Raw genomic sequence first — 21,326 nt, 5'->3', positions numbered from 1 at the left:
ATACGAGTTTGAAAATACAAAAATTCAAGACGCGAGATCAAGCTTTCGTGTCTTCCAGCAATTTCTCTATTCTTCACGTTGATATCTCGCGAGTGAAAGGAAATATTAATATTATTGCTTTTTGCGTGTTTTCTAAAATAGGAACGGCACGTCCCGCATCAAAACGCTCGCACGATTTTACCGTTCCGAGACGCGTGCGTGCACTTACCGGTGAGAGTAGGAACGAATCTCTTCGCTGCCATCTTGTGCTTGGCGATGGAGATGACTTCTCGGATTTTGAGCAGGAACTCGATGGCAGCCGGAGGTGGGGCCTAAGAAAACGCCGGGCTGTTTTCAAATTATCTTGTCGCCGGCCGAGTGAATGGCTACGCGCCGCGAATAGGCAATAGACTTTGCACGTGCTTCTCGAGGGTGTCATTAAAACATTCCTACTCCTCGAAAACGCTAAACTTGCATGGATGACTCGCGCAAATCGAAAATACGCTCCTGCTGCCCGTTCGCAGCCCCTTCAGCACGAAGCAAACTTACCAGCAATAACTGTCGATCGAAGTACGCGGGATTGAAGTACAATTTTCTCCGTTGAGCACCTGGAAGAACCGGTACATCCTGCTGATGTGGGTTGTCAGCCGTCTCCACGACGCGTACATCCTCTTCCGGCAGTCTCTCGCCCAGAATAGAACCGGCCGAGAAAAGCCCTTCCGATTGTTCCAGATAGACGCAATGCGGATGGACGATCGCGGATGTTATCTGCTGAAGAGGCACAGCATCGCCAGGTCGGTGAGAGTTCGTCGCAAGGCCGAGACGAGTCCGCAATTGGCGAGGTCGCGTCTCAAGCGTGCACTGAGAGAAATTATCCGACAGATAAGCAACAAATGGATATTTCCGATACATTGTTGCATCCGATATCAGGATATTCGATCAAATTCAATCGAATCTCCGATCATAATGCACTGAGAAAAGCAAATGATTGATCTAACTAAAATTATATTTACTTCTGGCCCTAACCATATTCTTTGGTTATTCCAACACGAAATATGTCCCATAACTGAAACATTAATAGTATATTTATATTTAATATTTCTAAAAGATCCTTCGCGAAATTTTGTCAAAAGATATTTTTTCATACTTATTTGCAATATTATTTAATGAGCAATTATTGAGTGTATATTATTTTGTAATTAGAACATGAGACATTTTTCAATTCAATTACTGGTATAATCGACATATCTAACATCTCAAATGTTATAACATGCAAATTATAATTGATATTTATTGATTATTTTATTTCCTGTTATATTTTTCGATCGCTGACATTAAAGTTTTATATAAATGTTAGTTTTGTTAGTAATTTCATTCATCACTTATTAATAAAGATATAAAACTGTGATTGTGTTTTTTTATTAGTTTAATCATTAGGATATTTACCTTAATATACACATAAAGTTATCATCACTAATATTATGATAGAATTTAATAAAAAAAAATAGTTTTCTTGACCATAATTTATATATAATTGTTTATGTGCGATTATAGTTGCAAACACCAAATACTTTTCTCAATGTGGCATTTCATCAGATAAACCGATCAAAGAATTGAAAAGCGACATTTTTCATCAGATGTTTCCTGATATCGGATTAAGATTAACCGGTACTTCATCGAATTTTGACCAGAAATATTCGTTTGTCAATTTTAATGATTTCTCTCGGTGTGGAGCTTGCCAATTATGAACTTACCTCGTCTTCGCGACGAAATCGCACGACCGACCGGCGTTTGGACTTCACATACACGTATGTGTTCGTGCATTATTATCAATGGCTCGATTTGACTTCACCGATTTTTTTTTGCGCGCAAATTGCGTCACTGAGAGACGCGATGCATTGCATTTTGCATTTTGCTCTGAACACGACGCGACTTACATTTCAACTGTTACAGCGGGGAAAGAATTCGCGCGGCTACGTGAAGACTGGAGGCGGTTTGTAGAATGCACTGAAATTGTAGTGCGTGATGTTTCAAGCGGTATGGCGTAAAAGTGGGATGCGCCTCTGCCTACTTGGAATGGTACGGGCTAACGGAGCGCAAAACTAATGCGCTAATTGGATGCATTATTAAACGCGCGCGGTGGTCCCAGAATGGCAGACGAATGGTTCTGCATACGGGATGCGGACGCTCGCTCGGGCGACTATTGCGATCACGGAGATACGCGAGCAATTTCATTGCTGAAACGATATTCGACTGATGCAGCGACCAGCAAAAGGTTCGAACGTTTGTTGGATATGCATTAGGAGAGCACCCATAAGAGTAATCAAGTACTTACAAAACTCATTCTTATGTGTTTGACTGTGTAGAATATATAAACAGTATTGTTGAATGTATTATTTGTTTGAATAAAATATTAAACTTATTCATTGATTAGAAAATAAAAACTTTGTCTATAGATATTTAAACATGTTTCATTTTTAAATACTTGAGAGTACTTATGAATACTTCTAATTTGAACGACGTTGTATGCATTAAGAGTATCCACAAGCAACCAAATATTTACAAGACTCATTCTTGTGAGTTTTTGTTTGAGCTGTGTGGGGTATATAAATATTTTCTTAGTGTGTTATTTGTTTGATATTAGATATTAAAGTGATTATATTATTAATTAAAAAGCAAAAGTTTTGTCTACGGACTTCTAAACACATTTCATTGTAAAATGATTACTTATGGGTACTCCTAATAGTATAATATTACATGATGTTACATTTACATTTTCGAAACCCTGTTCGCTGTCACTTGGAGGAAGATCGTCCCCCAAGTCGCTCTCAGTGAGTCCGCTGTTGGTGTCGCTCTCGAAGTGTCTCGTAGCGGCCAATAACGGATTGCTCTTCACTAATCCGCCGCCGTCTCGACCGCCGTCCAGGGTGACATTCGCCTCTTCGATGGATTTTCTCTTCGCTTTTCTGCTATGCAAGTACAAAGACACGCTGGCCACGTATATGAGGGCCAAGATCACGGAAGAGAGCCCGATCGCGGTGTACTCCGTGGCTGATAAACCTTGGGAAACTTGTGACGTCGACGCGAACATTACTTCTCGTACGTCTGGCATGGAAGGAAGAAATAAATGTTTAATTAAAATACTTAAAACCAAATGTATATTTAGTAATTTGCTGAAACATGATACATGCAAAGTTAAATCAATCAAATTACATTAAAATTTTAATATTTAAGAAAAATATAATATTTTCTACGAGGAAACATAAAATATGTAAAATATATTTTATTTTTAGAAAGAATATCGTAGTTTTCTTTTTCATATAAATTCTCTTCAATTTTACTCAAAGTAATTGACTGTGAATGATGACTGAGACTCGTCCCTCCATATTCATATATATATATATATATATATATATATATAATTTTTTTTAATTTTTGTAATTAGATTTCTTACAAATATTAAAATTTTTTATGTGACTTATTGATTTTAGTAGTGCAGAGAAATAGATTGTCAGTAGAGTTTGTATTGCTAAGAAATATAGCACATGGGATATTTCAGAGTTCCTGAAATATAATTATGAAATGAAAGGACAATAAGTTACTGCAGAATGTCGATCTATTCCTTGATAATTTTTTATAATAACTTTTACTATAAAATTCTCTTCGTATATATATAAAGTGCTATTACGTAACATGGTGAGAATCCCGTCGTTATACGTACTGTTTTTCGATGGTGAACCGGCTACCCTGAAGGCCACGCAGGGCGTAAAAACTCCGGGATACATCGACTTCGGTGAGGCGTCTCTACAGACCAGCTTGGCCGTCACGACTCGTCCCTCCGCCGCGTCTCGCAGACCAGCTTCGCCGATCCACTGCGAATGATCGATCGTGAGTGATGAATCGTACAACAAGACTTCATTATACATTCCTACAGATTCGCTACAGGACGTTCACGCGACGACGTCGCAAAAACAAATAGTACAAGTGGCAGCCGCGTCCGATTAATTACGCAAATTCCCGCGATTGTTCGGCTCGCTTTTTGCGTGTTCCGCCGTGCGTTCTCGAATTAGTATCCGCCGGTTTGCTTCACGTGCACAAGGAAATTTCCTCCGTTCCTGTCGAGCGCCGTCGAGAGCGCTTGCGAGCTAATTACGGTGATTAAAGGCCTTAGCTTCGAGGCCCCCGGTTCTGCACTACTCGGGCACGGGTGATACACGAGGAACCTGTGCATTTTCGTGAGTTCCCGCCGTAAGCCGCCGGCGCGTAAATATCATATTTCTTCGGAGCGCGGTAATCGCTACCGTACAACTACGTCGGCTACGTATTCGCGCGACTAATTGCGATCTCGCACCCGTATAATAACCGGGCGATAAGTTATCGTTTTTCCTTCTCCTGCGTATTATACCGACCTGGAGGAATGTCCTGCCTTCGTCTCGGAACAGTCTGAAGGGCGGCTCGGCGTCGGAGAGATTCCTCAGCTCGGACCATCCCGCCCTGCCCAATTGCTGGGCACCTGCGATCCCGCACACAGGAGTGGTCACACCTAGTTATACGGCAGATAATTTATGTCCGTGTTAACGGATGGCATCAGGATAGAAAGAGACAACCGAAGCGCGAGATAACGAGTGGAAGCATGCACATCAACGATGGGGGTCTGTCTTCGTCAAGGAAGGCGCGTGGGCACGAATTTCTCATTTATAGAAAGATCGAGTTCGATTTTGACACTCCGTGTTATTCCTTTTCTTCTTCATAATGTACAAGAAACGAGAAGAATACTCGCGGTTAATACATTCGGACTATCTTATCTACACACAAATAATACACTAAGAAAATACTACACGAAGAGAATATATTATAGTTTTCTTTCCACATATAAATTTTTTTTCAATTTTATTATGTTTCTAGTGGAATAGGAATGAATTGTCAGTAAGATCAACCTCGCTAAGGAAGACAGTAAATTTCGCAAGAAACGTAGTAAATATTTTAATAGCACATTTTAGTTAAAATTCATACATTAAATTCATACAAATAATAATTAAATGTATATGAAATAAAAGGATAATCAATTACCTTAGAATATCGATCTGTTTCTCGATTATAAAGTTCCATGGTAATTTTCACTGTAAAATTCTCGCTGTGTATTTATACACAGTGCAAGCAATAAAGAATCCTGTAAATGCTCGATTACTAATGGAGTAATGCTAATAAAAAAAGCATGGACTTTGGCGCGTGCTGTTTGACGCGTGTTACTTTAATCAACGGCGAGATTATATGCGACGTCGGTAACATTCGCATTTTGCGCTACGCTTCGTTGGGCTAATCTCTATTTGATGTTAGAACGCGTGGGAATTTACCTTCGAAGCGAATCTCCGCGTGCGGATATATTATCTGTCCCCGTTGCGGCAGGAAGACGTACGGCACCTTCTCCACGTGGCCGTTGTTACTGAAACCCGCGACATTGCACTCTGGAAAACAAACAGACAGCTCGAGATGAGGTATCTCTTTTATTGAGTCATCTCTCATTGATGGGACTTCGACTGGACACGTCGATACGACAGGCACGGTGAGATGCGAGGAGATTGCATAATATTATATAATATTTAACGCGAATCAAAGTGAGACAAAAACTGCGCCAATTCCCCAAACGAGCATTTTTCCACGAAAGTGGAAGAAGATCGAGGTGTTTCTCGTGATGGCGGCTACTTTTTTCCGTGCAATCGCATGTTCATTTCGCCCAACAATTTTGGCGGGGCAGCTTATAATTTGGAGCAAAATACGGCCTGCGGCCTGCCGGGCTGTTTTGCTCATTTGAATAAATTGCGAGGTTCCCGAGACTTGCCCGAAAATCCTCGCGAATCATGAGGAAACGTGGCGAGTCCGCACGAAGGTTCAAGCCGCAAAACGTAAACATTTCTTCTTGCGAGGAGGAGAAAAACCACGATCTCGCTAGAAAAACAACGTAATGAGACATCTCAGAGAGAACGCGCTGTAATTTATACGTCGGATTGGTCATTGAGTTTTTCGGAAACGCCTCGCGAATGTTGTTTCGGGACTCTGCAACAATTGCACCGTAAATTTACTGCTAGAAGCTGCAATTATACATAAAAAAAGTCTTGTAATAATTAACAAATGCATTTGTTTGAGCGTTTAGTGCAATATTTAGTAATTAATATCAAACACAGGTCGCGATAAGCAGCTTGTCCTTTTGCGACAGTGTCAGAAGTCAACGAGGAATCGTGATGTGCATTGATTACTGTTAATCTCGGCAAGTGCGCACATAGCTCCGACCACACGTACACACACACACACACACATACAGAAAGATGAATATTTAAAATATTGGACTTGGCCTCTCTTTCTCTCGTGCGGAAGTATGAATTTAAATTGGGCGAACCGCCAAATTGATTATGCAAACGCATTCTGCGAATCAATCTTCAGTATTGATGCCTCAGGTAGAGCATAAAATTCAATACCCTCCAATTTCGCGCGGCGCGCGTAACGTTTTGGCGAAGTGTATGTTTGCAATTTCTAATTTGCGCTGTACATTATTGGATAAAGAGCGTAATAAATCGGCGTGGCCGGTAGGGACTATTGGATTTAATTACAGCGTGGCAGTATGCAGAACCTGTTCGTTCGTCCGCAAGAGTCCGTTTGGACATCGCGAATTTACATTCTCTGTGCGAAAGCCTGTAACTGGGCACCGTGGTTTATAAATTATGTATCAGGACACTCTAGTATATCGTAAAGTCCAGCAGGTGGCGGCTCGAAATTCGATATCAAACGATATCGTTTCACCTGGCGCTCTTTCTCTCTCTCTCTCGTGATAACACGTGCTTATTTCAGATACGCCACGCGTCTAAGTTTCAAGACTCTCCTCTCGCCCGAAGATAACTTAATTCTGTGAGATATGCGCCATCGGAGATAGTCGTTTCCGAAACTCATGACCATTAAACTTATGCAATATCTAACTAGAAATGTATTTCATATTCCTGATCACACGCACAGTTTGATCTTAATCAGTTAATTTATAGATTTGCATCAACTGATTTGCACAAGGCGATATTATCAGGCCTTAATAAGTGATGTAATGCGACGTGGTAATCAGAACTTTATTAATAATAAGAATTATTAATAATTGCACGGAAAAACCAGTATGATTGGGCCACACACACACGTATCTAGTTGTGCTAACCAGATTCAATAGTATAATACGGGACAACTAATTATATGGTTGCTGCAAAACTACAGAATAATTGCTGAGTTACAGTATATCCGGTTACTCTAATCAGAGTGTATCCATGCTAAATATCGTTTTAAGAAATTTCTGTTTGCTACAACCAGATCACTTGTAGATCACTATATTGATGTAGTTAATATATCAAAATAATTGTCGTATCCACTACACACATTGCTATCACACAAAGATAATTATACTACTCACAACTGAATATTTCTGATTATGTGCACGAAAAAAAGTTTGGTTGGTTGGATTAAACAAATTTCTAGTAACTTCAAACAGGATTTTAATTTCGTTCATATTTCATCAGAAATTGATTAATCCAATCAAACTTTTATTTCCGTGTGTGTATCACATCTTTTTATATATATCCGTACAATAATAATCAGGACTTTATAGTATCACCTTATACTCTCTAAATTTCTCGGAATGGAATGCCAAAACGAGTGAAAGGTAGCGATGTTTTCACTCGAACTGATAGTGAAAATACTGTTACCTGAAATCACAAGAGTTGAATAATTTGATCAGAACTTAAGCGATATTTGTTAATATTTGAGAAATTTTCACACGGACATAGTTATTTTGAGGAATCGGATCTCCCAATTAGATGTTAGGATCTACGCGGGAACAGCTTTATGTAATCGTTGTGAATTAATTTGCGGGGCGCGTGATCAGTGACTTGAATGCCGCCAGAGAGACGTGAACAAGTGATAAAAACGTGCGCAGGAGTGCATACCTAACTGCAAGCGATCAGCCTTATCGAGTCCCCCGGCCATAACTCAGCGATGCCTCGCGCGAGATGACACTATCTATCACCCGGCCATAGAGAACCGGACGCCGCTTCCAGTTTCGTGGATCCGTCGTCTTAAGCGCGGGGTCAGAGTTCAAGTCGCGCGGGACTGTCGCTGCGACTGACTCTTAAGCCGCGACTCGTGAGCGGCTCGACGATCGTTAATCAGCCGGTCGTTATCCGACGCCGGATCGTGCATCCTAGATCCCGCGGCTGGAATACGGCGACTCCAACGGGAGTAAGTAGCCGGTGCTCGTGCATAAATTGCGAATCTAGCTTGCGACAGTCTTAATTGGAATTAGCGGCGATAAACGTAAATATCGATCCAGACTTCGTTAGTTCTTGCGAAACGAGTTCAGGAATATAGCGAACGCGACTGGACTCGCGTTTGTCGACAAATTCGCGTTCTTCGAGGAGATGTTGGGAAAAAGCCGCAAAGGTCGCCGAAGAGATGACGCTTCGAATATTAATGGGTATTTATTGATTGCCGCAGATGTCCACACGTACTTCCTCGTATGTGCGGAATTCTCTTTTCTCTCTCTTCTCGTTGATGTAGAATTGATCGCGAATAATATTGATTCATGGAAAAGAAAAAGAGATATCTCGCAAAATTATGAATATACATGAATGAAGCTCGTTGACGTTATGTTTTATATATTTCCTTTCATTAATTTGGAATTGATTACAGACGAGAATATCGAGAGGCGATCGATACATTATTCAAATTACAGGCTGCGAAGATCTACGCGAAATTTGCGAATTTACATTTTCCGGTAACATTAATGGCGAAATTTCTTTTCGCAAATTAACTTGAATTTCAGTTTCCAGTTGAAATTCACGTGAGGAAAGGTGTCGACTCTAAATCTTGTTGGATCTGTACAGGTGTGAAAAAAAGTAAAAGAATTGGAATAAAATATTCTGTATTCAAATATAGAGAAATATAGAAAATTTATCGCATGATCTTTTCTCGATTAGATGAATTCCAATTACTTACCTAGTTTGCATTTTCTAAATTTATTGGAGCAAAATTTCACTTGCAAGACAGAGCGACCGAGTTCGAATAATTTTTCACTCATACAGAATGAATCTCCACTCTGAATCGTCGAGTGAACATTTTCAATTGAAATTGAAGAGTAATCCATTGAAACATTCACTCATATGGATTCAGAATTCATTCCAGGAGTGAAGCATTTCGCGTCTCGTTGATATGAAATGAAATCCAAAACGGCTCGAATACACCATCAGAGTCGCGCGCAGTTCTATTAACGCTGGCTATTTGTGGCTTCGCGCTATTAATATTCAGATGTCTCACGCACTCACATTTCAGAATCACCATTTCGACTTCCAGCGAACGAGGATCGTATAAGTCACGCGAATTGTTTCATGTCTACCGTAACCGTAGTTCTTAAATCATCGGGAGCGTAATGTACGGCGGGTTGTGTCGGCTGTGTTATCTACCCCGAGAGCAGATCCCATCGCTCTTAGGTGATACGCGGAGATAATCCCGCGCTAATCAGCGAATTAGTTTAGCAGGTACATACACGCTTAACGCCCGACGAGATACCGGCCGCGCGTCCCGCCGTGACGATGATTGCGAACTTCAACGCGATGCACGCGCGAAGGACCATCGATTATGCCGACGACAGCGCAGCAGTGCGTGGAAACGATCGAGTATCTTAAAAGAACCCGATTTTCCGAACAGAGGAGCTTCGTCCCGGCACTTTCGCGCTATAACGATCCGCTCGAGCGAAATTACAATTACGAGCTTCGGAGTCGTACAAATCGATGCCAATTTTCATCACGATCGCGCAATCACGCCGGCTGGCGAGTTATCATTCGCCAGGGATCGGCCTGATGATGGAACGCTCCGGTGAGACACACGGCGACAGTTTCCGCGCGGCAATTTCGCCTCGCCGGGCAGCAGCGAATAGATCCGCGCGAATAGACGAGATAAGAGGATTCAGCATTACGTTTTCAATCTGCGAACATCCACGACGCGGAGAGCCCGACGACGTATTACGCGTCACGAAAGAATCCTAACTACGTAACGACGGCGAATTATTATCATTCAACACGCACGGCAGCAATGGCTGCAGGTGCAGCTTCCGGCTGTACCGCGGCGTATCCACCTCGTGAGCGGCCTTGACACCTGTTGCTGAGAATGACACGCGAGGAGATTGTGGTCTTGTACGTTGGTTCGATTGGTTGGGAGATTAATATTGAAGTGTCGTACGAGTTAATAACGGGTTAATAACGTCGTGGGAAAGAGCTCTCGCTCGGATTTTCGCCGAGAAAAATTGGGAAGTAACGTGTGCCTTTTTTCTTTTCTCTCTTTAGCTGTGATCGTTCGATAATTCCTCCAAAGTGATACAAAAGTACGCGTTATCAGGCCACGAATTAAGGCGGCTTATTTTCAGCCTTGATTGTCATCTCTGTGTCACAGGATTTAATATTGTCTTATTTTCTCCAATTTCTCTTTCTTTACTTTTCTACACGTTCGCTTATTGTTCAGGCAATTTTAAGATTTTTTTTAACAACATACAAATAAATGCTGTTTTAAATTTATTCACGACTGACATCATAACATCATAACGTGAATATTATAAAAATGAATTAATATTACTGATACTGTGCCAAGTACTTGTAATTCTGTGAAACTAACGCGAACCTTGCGAAAAAAAAATCAATATTTTGTCGGTAAAATTTGCAAGTACAGCATACCCTTAAGAGAAGTCAACCAAAGGGGAAAAAACGGGAGAAGCATCGTCCAGAAATCTCCTTTCGCGGAGCGCCGTGTAATCGATCGCGGATCCCGGTGCAGAAGCCGGATCGTGGTCGGAGATAGTCCGCCTTTCTCCGGGGGAAATCGGCACCGCTGCTCATTGTTTCTTGCGGTACTTCTTTCAATGGCGCCGCGCGGCCGTGCCGATGCAAATGCCACGCTTGGCTTTCTCGTTTTGCTGCCATTGGCGGCGAGTTATCCTCGCGAATCGCTTATTTATTGGTTGCAAAAGAGACACGACGCGTGGCAGCAGCCGCAGCTCGCGATGCGCTCGACACGACCGCTTGGCCCCGAAGAGGCCAACGTCGGGGTCTTCCACCTTCGCTTCGTCGTTTCTATAATACGTAGGTGTACCGCTAACAAAACGTATAATTCTCGTAGGGTGGAAAATACGCTGAGACATACGTTCTGCGTGCAACGCCGCGATCACCAGCCAGAAATCGATGTAATTCGCGGTAATCTACGTCGAGTAAAAACGTTCCCAAACAAATACCCCTCGTTTCATTCAATAAGCCCGACTTCGACCTCGGACTTCGACCTCGCGGACTCACCAGGGATTCGCCGGTGCGAATTTCCTCGACCAAGTGGAGCGGACAGGTAGGCAAGGCCGGGTTACTTTTTCGCGAAGCGTCATTCTTCTATAAAGACCTATTTGTTATTCGAAGCGATGCCGGAGCGGGTAACAGTCGCCGATGAATAATATCCATGGCCAACGTACAGACCCCGCAAACGTGATAGCCAAGTGTGTTAATAGTGCCTCGCCTCATGGATTATAGCGTTAAGGTATCCCGGTGGACCGTCACATTCAGGCGTGCGCGCACATTAGTCAAGTCAACAGCTTGGAAAAGACTCATCGGGGTGCACCGCGAACCTACACCTCGAACCTCGATCTTCCGTAACGATTCGCCATCAATTATCATGATTTTTCCAGCCGCCCAGGCGGGAGAACGTTACTTGCCTTACCGGTCGCAAAATCCGCAGCGCTGTCTGCCCCGCGAAAATGGATTTCAGCGTACGAAACGGTGACATCCGGTCGTTAGATAAAACGACCCGTGTTCCCATGAATATTTGTCGCGCGGAATTTACGGTATTGGCGCGGAGACAAGTTCTTCGAGATCTCACATAAATTAGTCGATTACACAACCTGTTTTATTACATAGATATTATAATTGTTCTCGCGGCGATAATTTTCTGTGCCAAATGAAATGTAACGCTGGAATCACTCAGCGCTAAATGTGCAGAAGTGAAAGCCTTCTTGACGCGTGATTTAGAAGAGTAGCCGATTTTCAGTTAATTTTTATATTCTTGGTAATACCTTTATTGTCACATACGTTGAGAAAAAGAATATTTCAACATTTGTTTATGGGATATAAACTTTATTTCTGTGAAATAAAGATAATTTCTGTAAAATAAAGTTTATTTCCGTGAAAGCAAACTTTATGTCCCACAAGTAAATTTTTATTTTATATTTATTTCTCAGTGTATACTGGGAGTAAAAATATTTGAGAAATAAAAAATATATTTTTTTAATGAATACTAAAATAAAACATTTATTTATTAATACAAAATATTTTCCAAATAAAAAAATATACATTTTCTCTAACCTTTAGTTATTCATGAAAAAGTAATGGTTTATTCTATTTAAATAAAGAAATTTAGATTTTAATAAAGATGTTATTAATATCTCTAGAGAGAAAGCAAGTCTGGTGTGACTTTGTCCGGTTGGTTTCAATCTCGAATAAGGTATAATATTAATTAATATTTCACTGTATTTCATTATATTTGAAAAAGATACGATACTATTTTGTCGTAACTATATACGGGGATTAAAGAGATAAAAAATAATAATTAATAAACTCCTGTATACTTTAACATTTGATAAGATTCGCGCAGGAGTATCGAAAATTGACAGAACGACGGCTACTCGACGTTTTTCCCTAACATCAACATCGTTCTCTTCCTTTCGAGCGGATAAAGTCAGGCTCGCAGCTGCTTCTGTTGAAAACTGAACAATCATCGCTCTAAACCGCGTGAAATAATCCTCGTTCATTCCGGTAAAATGAAAGCCAATTGTAACGTAACGTATCATTGCGGTATACGCTTCGTAAGAATGCCGTATTGCGACGTTTGTTCGCACATTAGTCGCAGCAACCCGGCCTGAGAACGAGAGTCCCGGCGACCATTAACCCAAAGCTGAAATTTCTCATCCACCACCATTTACCGTGATTGCTTCGTATCGCATCTCTAATATCGTCCGTAACTTATTCGCGCCGTTCAAACAATCTGCACACATTTCGTTTCTCACAAAAAAAAATCACGCGATCGTGCCTTTTTTCCTCATCGATTACAACTATACGATTTAATTGTACAGAATAGCATAGTCGTATCCTCTCGCGCGCAAATGTGCGTGATATATATACACACATACATGCGCGCGCGCCATAATTCACATAAAAAATATAAGAATATTAAATAACCTTCTCCTCACGAGATCAATCACGCAGGTGTACGCAACAAAAAGATTTAATCCATCTGCGATTAGCCGCGAGGTCGATACGACCCGCACCGTCATGTTCGTGTCGTCGCTCGTCCAAATCAGGATTTTCATCTTACACATCGGCATCGATGCTTTAAGGAGTTTATTCGTCAGGTATGTAGTTTCACGGCGTGTAAAAAACGTATTGCGTATAGAGAGATTCACTGATAAATTTACTACTTATCCAACAAAAATTACATTTTTATGTTTATTTCACTGTCTAAATAATAGATGCTAATTTGAAACTAATTTCATAACATCATCTTGTCACGATTCGCTCAGTGCAACGCTACTCAAAGCATGAAAGGACAATTTTCTGGTCTACAATCAATCATTGCGCGAAAACGGTGCGATGAATATCATACAGCATAAATGTTTAAAAAACATCTTAGAAATGTCTGAAAGGTATCTTACTTATTTCACATGTCTTTAAGATGTTTATGGGAGACATTTATGCTGTTCGGCTTCTTTTTGCCAAACCGTTTTTGCCTTCTTTTATACCGTGTTTCCTAATATATAACGTGTTTCCTAATTTATAACGGTGAATTTTTTTAGATAATATTACTTTTTACGAAATGTGTGTACTACATTGGGATAGTGGTTATCTGTATTACTTTTTCCATGAAATTATATATGTAAAACTGTGATATTCAGTAATAAATTTCTCACAAACAGGTGAATGAAACTTTAACTATGAATATGTTATGCTGCAATAATCGTTACATAAAATTTTGGTATAATTTGGTGCAAGTAAATAAACTCCTTAAGATTCTCCGCGACGATGAGCAAGCAAAGGTCGTTCTCGCGGCAAGCGTTTGCAGTCAACATCGACGCAATCCTGTCTCAGTGATCGGCGCTAATTATAATGCCGGTGACAGACTGCATCGCGTTTGATATTCACAAGACACAGTTGCGCTCTTCCACTCGTCGTGATCATCGACGGGTGATATACCGACCATCTGTCTGGTCTCCACCTTCGGAGAAAGGACCAAGACGATAATTTATGAGCGGTACGAGACGACCTAAGACGCGCGTGATTCCTTTTATCTCGATTATATATTACGTCAGCTTCATCGAATATTTTTTTCCCGCGCCTCGCGTGGACACACAGCAACACGGAAATCGAGATCTAGCTGAGATCCTCGTGAGCGTTCGGATGCCGCTCGATGCTGTGCGATTTTGTGCTAATTAACTCGGTCGAGGTGAAAGACGATTACGCGATGCTCGGCGGTAAACTTAACTCGATGGTAATTAATCGGGTTTCGGCCTTAATTGGAGTTACATCATGCGACATATGTGACCTGTGGTCGCTGCCGGCTCTTCGAAGTTATATAATGCCGTCGTTCTACGCACAGAAAAATGCACACTACATTCAAGTAAATGTTACTTGTGTCAAGTACTTGATAAGTTTATCCGTGAATCTATATACCAGAAGTTCATCACAGACATTAAATTTATTCTAAATACATTCTAAATCCTAGTGAGTTTAGCATTTTAATCAAGAAATTAAGTTAAAAATTCGTTTTGTTACATCAAATTAACTTTTTCTTGAATGCAGTTTTGCAATAATCTTGTAAAAAAAAAGTACAAATTATTGGGTCTTTGTTGTAAAAATGTCGAATGATTCTGTTAGCAACAAAAGATACTTCACTCTTGATTAATAAGGACGGAATTAATCGAGGGTTGTTTCAACAAGAATAAATGCAGAATTAAAATTTTTTTGGTAGTATAAATCAGTACAAATTCGGGCCTTTTTATTTATATAATTGTCTTTTTTTACTTTTTTATATATGGTTCTGCTAGAGCTTAATATTAAGGTAGCAGCGCTACTCTTTTTTTCTCCAAAACAATACGAGAGAGAGAGATAGGTACATTTTTTTGGTAGTATAGATTAGTACAAAATGGGTACTAAATAATACAGTAGATCCGGTTTGATTCTGCTGATTTGGTCCTGCTGGTTATAGCTTTAGAGAAGTAAAAAGTAAGCAGGTAGTGACAGTGAGGAACCTTACCAGGTGTCAGACGACGTGCGCGAAGCGGTGGCAGATTGCGAGTGAATTAAGTTTCGCATGTATAACATAGGAACACGTACTCTCGCGCGATTGCATCATTACTGGAGCGGTTACCGAGCGAGGTGAGGCAAGAACCTGTCCGCGCTGCGCGGAACCGCGAGGTGGAATCTTTGCGTGACCCTCCACGATGAACTCTGGAGCCCATCGGGAGATACGTACACGGCAAGAGGTAGCGGTGAGTCACCGGGGATATATCGTCTCTAGGTATCCCGTGGCCGAAGATCGTTAAGATCACAGCCTAGCGGAAAGCGGCTGTGCGCATTGTGCGAGTACAACAGCGGGATGTTTGGTGCACCTGCCGGTGGTTAGTTCCACCCTATAATTACCTGTACCGCGCTTCTTTCATTTACATGCCATAGATAATAACAACAATGTGTTTCGTGTACCTTTGTAAATATTCAATATTTCTAGAAAATATTTTTGTAGAGATGTATGCAGTTTTTGCATAGACATTTGCCCAGTTATTGTCTAGTAACAATATTTTCATTAGATGCAAAAAATACAGTGTTGGAACCAAACAAGAACTTGATAGAATTTTACAATTAACAGTAGTTGAAGCAGTTTATTTGGTATAATATTGGACCTATATTTGCCAAGACATAATATCAGCAATGTTAATTCACTTTTATAATGTTTACGTATTATAATGTCTATTGTGAATGAATTTAAAACATATTTATTTATATTATTAGCAAAGAGCTTAAAATTGCGTAAACGTGTAGAGAAACACAGAACAAGAAAGAGCAAATTGATGGAAATAAGACATTTTATTAAGTTCTGTGACACACACAGAGATGGCAACCGAGGCTAAAAATGAAAGTGAGTAAAAGACAAATAAGGTATGTATTAATAATACAAAATTTCATTGCGATAAAAACACATTTTGACTGTTTTGATAACTATTCCAATAATATTAGATAAATATGTTATTAATATCCATCACGCTTGAATAAACTTTAATTTTTTGAATATTTCTTCTCGCAGTACACCTCATGAATGATTCGCCACAAGTGGCAATCGACGCAATATAATTTACGCAAGTGTCCGCTCGACCAATTAATTGCAAACTATGGATATTAATACCGATACAGCGTTCTCGTACACTGGTCGCCCACGTCCATGCAACACATCGCCGTGTCGTTACGTGTGGCGCATCGCGGATTCATGTCCCGGGGATACGTTTTACGCGTCTCCGTGCACAGCCGTGACAAATTCGCGAAATACATAGACGGCGTCGAGGTTGGCGCGGGCTCGCCTGGGGGTGATTTCTGCGATGTGCTATTTAACGCGAGCCTCGCCGAATGGATGTTAGAGCGCTGCTCGCGGAGGGTCACCCTCCCGGCGATCAGGAAGCGTTAGACCGTTTGCGCAACAAACCTGCCGCTCGTCCTGCACAATTCTCGTGCTGTCGGCGAGATTATAATTATCTGCCGAGTCGACACGTCGGCGAGGAGATCCCGTAATAAGGAAACGAGGAAACGGCGAGGAGCTTTTCCGCAAGGATCGGTTTTTAGGCCGCGGGCGGCCGACCCGCGTCGCGAGTGCCGTACCGCTCGAATAATGTCGGGACGCTTTGTGCCGCACGTAATGCGTCAAGTAGTCTCCACCGGTCCGTGCTTAGGAAACCCAGAGTCATTAGAGGACGCAAACTTTGCACCTCAAGCGCAATCCGGAGGTTCGCACGCGACGAAGACTCGAAGGTCCCTCTTCGCATGACGACTTGTTCATTAAATTCATTCGCCGACGCGTGGAATAAGTTAGGGACGTGATGCATTTCGTGCACTGACAGAAAAAATGTCTAAAAGATAAGAAATAATTATTTGATGCGTACACACTTACTTGTACTAATATAAATATATTTATTTATTTATTTATTTTACACTAAAGAAAAATTTCTTTCAAATAAAAAAAACATATTTTCCTAAAACTGTTGCTTTTCATGAAAACAATTATTTATTCTATTTAAACAAAAGAATTTAATCTCAAAGCCCTTAATCGTACACTGGAAAAAATACTTAAAAATTTATTTGTGGGATAAAAGCTTATTTCACAAAAATAAACTTTATATCTCACAAATAAATTTTTAAGTATCTTTTACTCAGTGTATATTTAAAATTTAGATTCAGTATATATTTGAATTTAAATTCAAATAAATAGCTTGTTAATGGCAGTAAATAATGAAAATGAGATATCTCGAAATGAATGTGAAAACCAAAGTATTCAGCATCATATTTCGATTAGCAAAGATAGTACAATCAACAGTATCAACAGTAAGCGCGGCATTGTGTGTATTTAATGTTCGGAGCTTAATCAACAACGGGAGAAGCAAAGATATAGACTTCTTTTCGCTAATCTCTTTTGGTATGCTTTACCTGGGTCAGGTTCTCGGGATTTTACTCGCTTAAACGCGTATTCTGCGTGTAGCCCATCTCACACACACACACACACACGCACACATCACTTCACCTGTGTCTTGCAGGCGAAGAAATTAAAGATTGATGACGAGCGCCGGTGCAAGGTCATCGTCGAGGTCGCACACGGATTTCCCTCCCGGTCAGCAGCGGGTCAAGAAAGACGGTTTCATGCTTGATTACCGTAATTCCGCGTTTCGCACAAAAACATGACGTTACGCAGATACCGGCACGAAAGGTGATTTGTCGCGCTAATAACGCGAATAAATCGTTGCGAATTCGTTATCAACCTCGACACACTTGTCGAGCCATTTAAAATTTCGACTGATTGATTATAAAACTGAATGAATACTGACACTATGTGTTGGAAAGAATCTATCCACATATTACACAGTGAACTGCTTCAACCATTGAGCTCTAAAACTCCATCACGTTTTCGTCCAGTTCCTACGTAAACTATTTTTACAATGAAACTGTATTAATGACTGCAGACAATGACTGTGTGGATGACACAAATTGCACATATTTCTGCTTCAGGAGAATATAAAGATACGTTAGCAGAAAAGAACGAAGCAAAGTGTAGAGGTAATCGAGAGCGATTTGCAAGCGGTCGTAAAGGCGATAAGATACCGATCGCCGAACGACACTCACATCGCGAGAGTCCAAAATTAATTCATCGGCGTAATGCGCGGTTGAGACGTCGCATTTGAATTCCTATGGCTGATTCGGCATAATCAAAGGGTGCCGGCGATCTGACTAATTGGACTAATTTGCAATTTGAGACTCTCCTGAGACGGACGGTAAATGCAGCTGCGCAACCTCGGAGCGAGATTAATAGGCAGCGCTACCTCCTCCGGGAAAACCGCCAGCTACGCGCTCCTGATTCGCACCACTTGGACTGCTAAATGATGCAACGATGTAACGAGACGACGTGATGAGAGGTACTTAAGACATCCTTATGATCTGCGATAAACGCGATGTCCGCGCTAAGTGTTGCAAGTTTAACAGGACCGACGTTACCGGGCACATTTAATTGCCGCTATTTCGCGTCGCACGATCCTGAATGAGCATAATCACGAATTAAAATTGTAACATCCTGGCGCTCGTTTTTGCTTCCTCTTTTTTCTCTTTCGGACGAGTACATGACATCAGGTCTGCGTCTTGCAGCGTGGAACATTCCTCCTTCCACTTGATCCGCTACACATCCCGCACATCCCGTAGAAATATTCGTAACGAGACGTTTTCTCGCGGCCGTTTAGAGCCCGCTCGCTGATGAGGAGACTGTTTTGACGCGCGCCAGATTATTTTGTGCTAATAATGGGCCCGTGGCGCGCGCAAAAACGCGCTTTCTCGCAAGCTCTCGTTCTTCTTTAAAAACACTTCCACGAAGTGTTTTTAATCTGCAGCCGCTCGTAAATTCGCCGATCTTCCGACTGAAGATCGAGGACAACTCCGCGGATCGCGGTCATCAAGCAAATTAATATTAATAATAGCGGCAGCGAAATGACAGGCCGCGCTCGAAGGCGCGCGATCTCTCGACGTCGTCTCGACGTTAACGCAACTTGCTTCGCGTGTTAAAGTGCACTCGGATCACGCAGAACAGACAATAAGGACATTTCCATTTTGAGGGAGATATGTACGTAAAAGAATCTATTCTTTCGCGGAAATTTCCGCAATTAAGACTCGAGAATTACCTTGAGTTAATTAACAATTTGTTCGTACAGAGAAAAAATGCTATTGAGTCGATAGTATCGCTTAACAATGCGCAGTAGTTGGAACAATTTGCCTTGATACAGTAGCAACTGGAACTATTAAAACTAAAGCCATTGAAACAATATGTTTGTTTCAAGAATATATATTACTCATATCTTAAAAATAATATAAAAATTTTGAGACAACTACGGTTTGATTTATATTGTATTTGAAAGTGGTACGAATAGTTTGACATTGATTCAAAGCCAGGATTAAAAATTACTTCATTTTGAAGCATGAGCTCTAGGAAGCATGATGACGCCAAATTAATGATGTATCGTCGACGTTAGAGACGTTATTAATGCGCTGTTGAGAGTACTTTTACTCATGCTGTTATGAAAATATATGATATTATTTTTAGTAAAGGAATAGATAATTAAAAAATAATGACAAAATTATCATTTGTGATATACATTTACTTCAAGTATTCAAAAATATGTTTGCAAAGTTTCATTGTGATTGAGAAATAAAAGTTAAAAAGTCAGAAATAATATAAAATAAATATAATAAATAAATATATTATAAATATATTATAAATATGGTGTTAAAATAAAAATATGTTGTTATTGAACTGCATTATGTGTGTGTGTATATATACGTAGAATATAAAATAACTTTCCGCAAGCATTATGTGGGCTATTTATTCTCAATAATTCAAATATTAGTTTCAATAATGTTGTTATTAGATCAAGAAAATTTATACCAATCACGGCACGTTGTAGACTATTTCTGTCGATTGCATTTCTTCTTCGTGTATAGAAAAAGAGAAATTAAAAAGAAAGATCCCACCTGCAACCTTTTTTATTCCCTTTCATTTCTATTTTCCTGTTTGTTTTTTCTCGTCTGATCCTTTAACAGAAATTTTGGAAAGTGGAGAGCGTGGTTTTTGCCCCTATTAGCCTCCCTTCCCTTCCCCCCGAATGCATATTACGTCGCGGCGGTGCTTTTGTAGCGAGAGTCGCTGCCTCTCGCGAAAGGTGTGCGAAACTCTCTTACACGCCAAGGCTCGCGCTGCCGGGCCGCGCTTGTCGTGGTGCTCGTAAATCGTCCCGTAATCGATGAGTTACGATTCGCGGCCAATAAGTAAGAGGAATTGACCGGCCACTCGCCGCTTCGGCGGTCCGTAGCCGCCGGAGCAAAACTGATTACCGCCGGCCGCGGCGTGAGTTTGGTAACATTAATTTCGATACGCCCGCTCCTCACCGCCGTTATACATATTTTACGCGGTCTTTATGATGTGCGACGTAAGTTATACCGTGGTGGAGCGCAGGGCGCGAGGAAAAAATCGACGCGGTAAGTGGTTAAAGTCGCTGCGTGTGCGTGCGTGCGCGCGGCGCGACGGGGAGAAACGGTGCGGTAATTTGGGGTGTTTTAGTGCGGCCGAGAGCCGCGGATGCGGCAATAATCGATGATAATGGATTGTCAGCGATAAATAATCGTAACGAGAAATTCATTATTTATAATCTGAATAGTTCATTGTACGCGTCCAAAGTGGTTAAGTGTGGCGGGTCTATCAGAGGAGGCACACGTGAGGAGGATGACGAATGGTTATTACAATAAATGTCGTGCCGCACAATGCGCTTCATTAGTGTGCTTCATTATGTTGGCTGCAAACTCTCCGCTTACGCGGATCGCCGAGAACAAGATATGTCGCGTTGCAAATTGATACGAGCAGCGTAAAGTGATATTAATTAGAAGTTGAAGAAGTGATCAGAGAGAGAGAGAGAGAGAGAGAGAGAGAGAGAGAGAGAGAGAGAGAGAGAGAGA

At 41.1% G+C, this 21,326-nt stretch overlaps 1 protein-coding gene across 4 annotated transcripts in view; it reads right to left on the bottom strand.

Annotated features, from left to right (window-relative positions):
* Positions 1-21,326, bottom strand: part of LOC116843751 — a 119,160-nt gene that overhangs the window by 6,748 nt on the left and 91,086 nt on the right. Inside the window, exons 1-7 of one of the 4 annotated variants that reach the window (XM_032814476.1) lie at positions 7,953-8,113; positions 5,334-5,444; positions 4,389-4,522; positions 3,701-3,851; positions 2,753-3,084; positions 529-840; positions 209-311 (exon numbers count right to left, since the gene is read on the bottom strand). In XM_032814476.1, the coding sequence (XP_032670367.1) occupies positions 209-311; positions 529-840; positions 2,753-3,084; positions 3,701-3,851; positions 4,389-4,522; positions 5,334-5,444; positions 7,953-7,992 (1,183 nt within the window). In that variant the 5' untranslated portion in view covers positions 7,993-8,113. Of the gene's footprint in view, positions 1-208; positions 312-528; positions 841-2,752; positions 3,085-3,700; positions 3,852-4,388; positions 4,523-5,333; positions 5,445-7,952; positions 8,114-21,326 lie in introns of those variants that run through there. The other 3 variants (XM_032814473.1, XM_032814474.1, XM_032814475.1) reach the window with 3 other exon arrangements.

This window comes from Odontomachus brunneus, unplaced genomic scaffold (genome assembly GCF_010583005.1).
Source record: "Odontomachus brunneus isolate Ranch 3 - 2012 unplaced genomic scaffold, Obru_v1 Obru_scaffold_035, whole genome shotgun sequence".
NCBI lineage: Eukaryota > Metazoa > Arthropoda > Insecta > Hymenoptera > Formicidae > Odontomachus > Odontomachus brunneus.
Note: the sequence above shows the minus strand (reverse complement) of the source record. Positions and strands in the feature narration are given on the sequence as shown.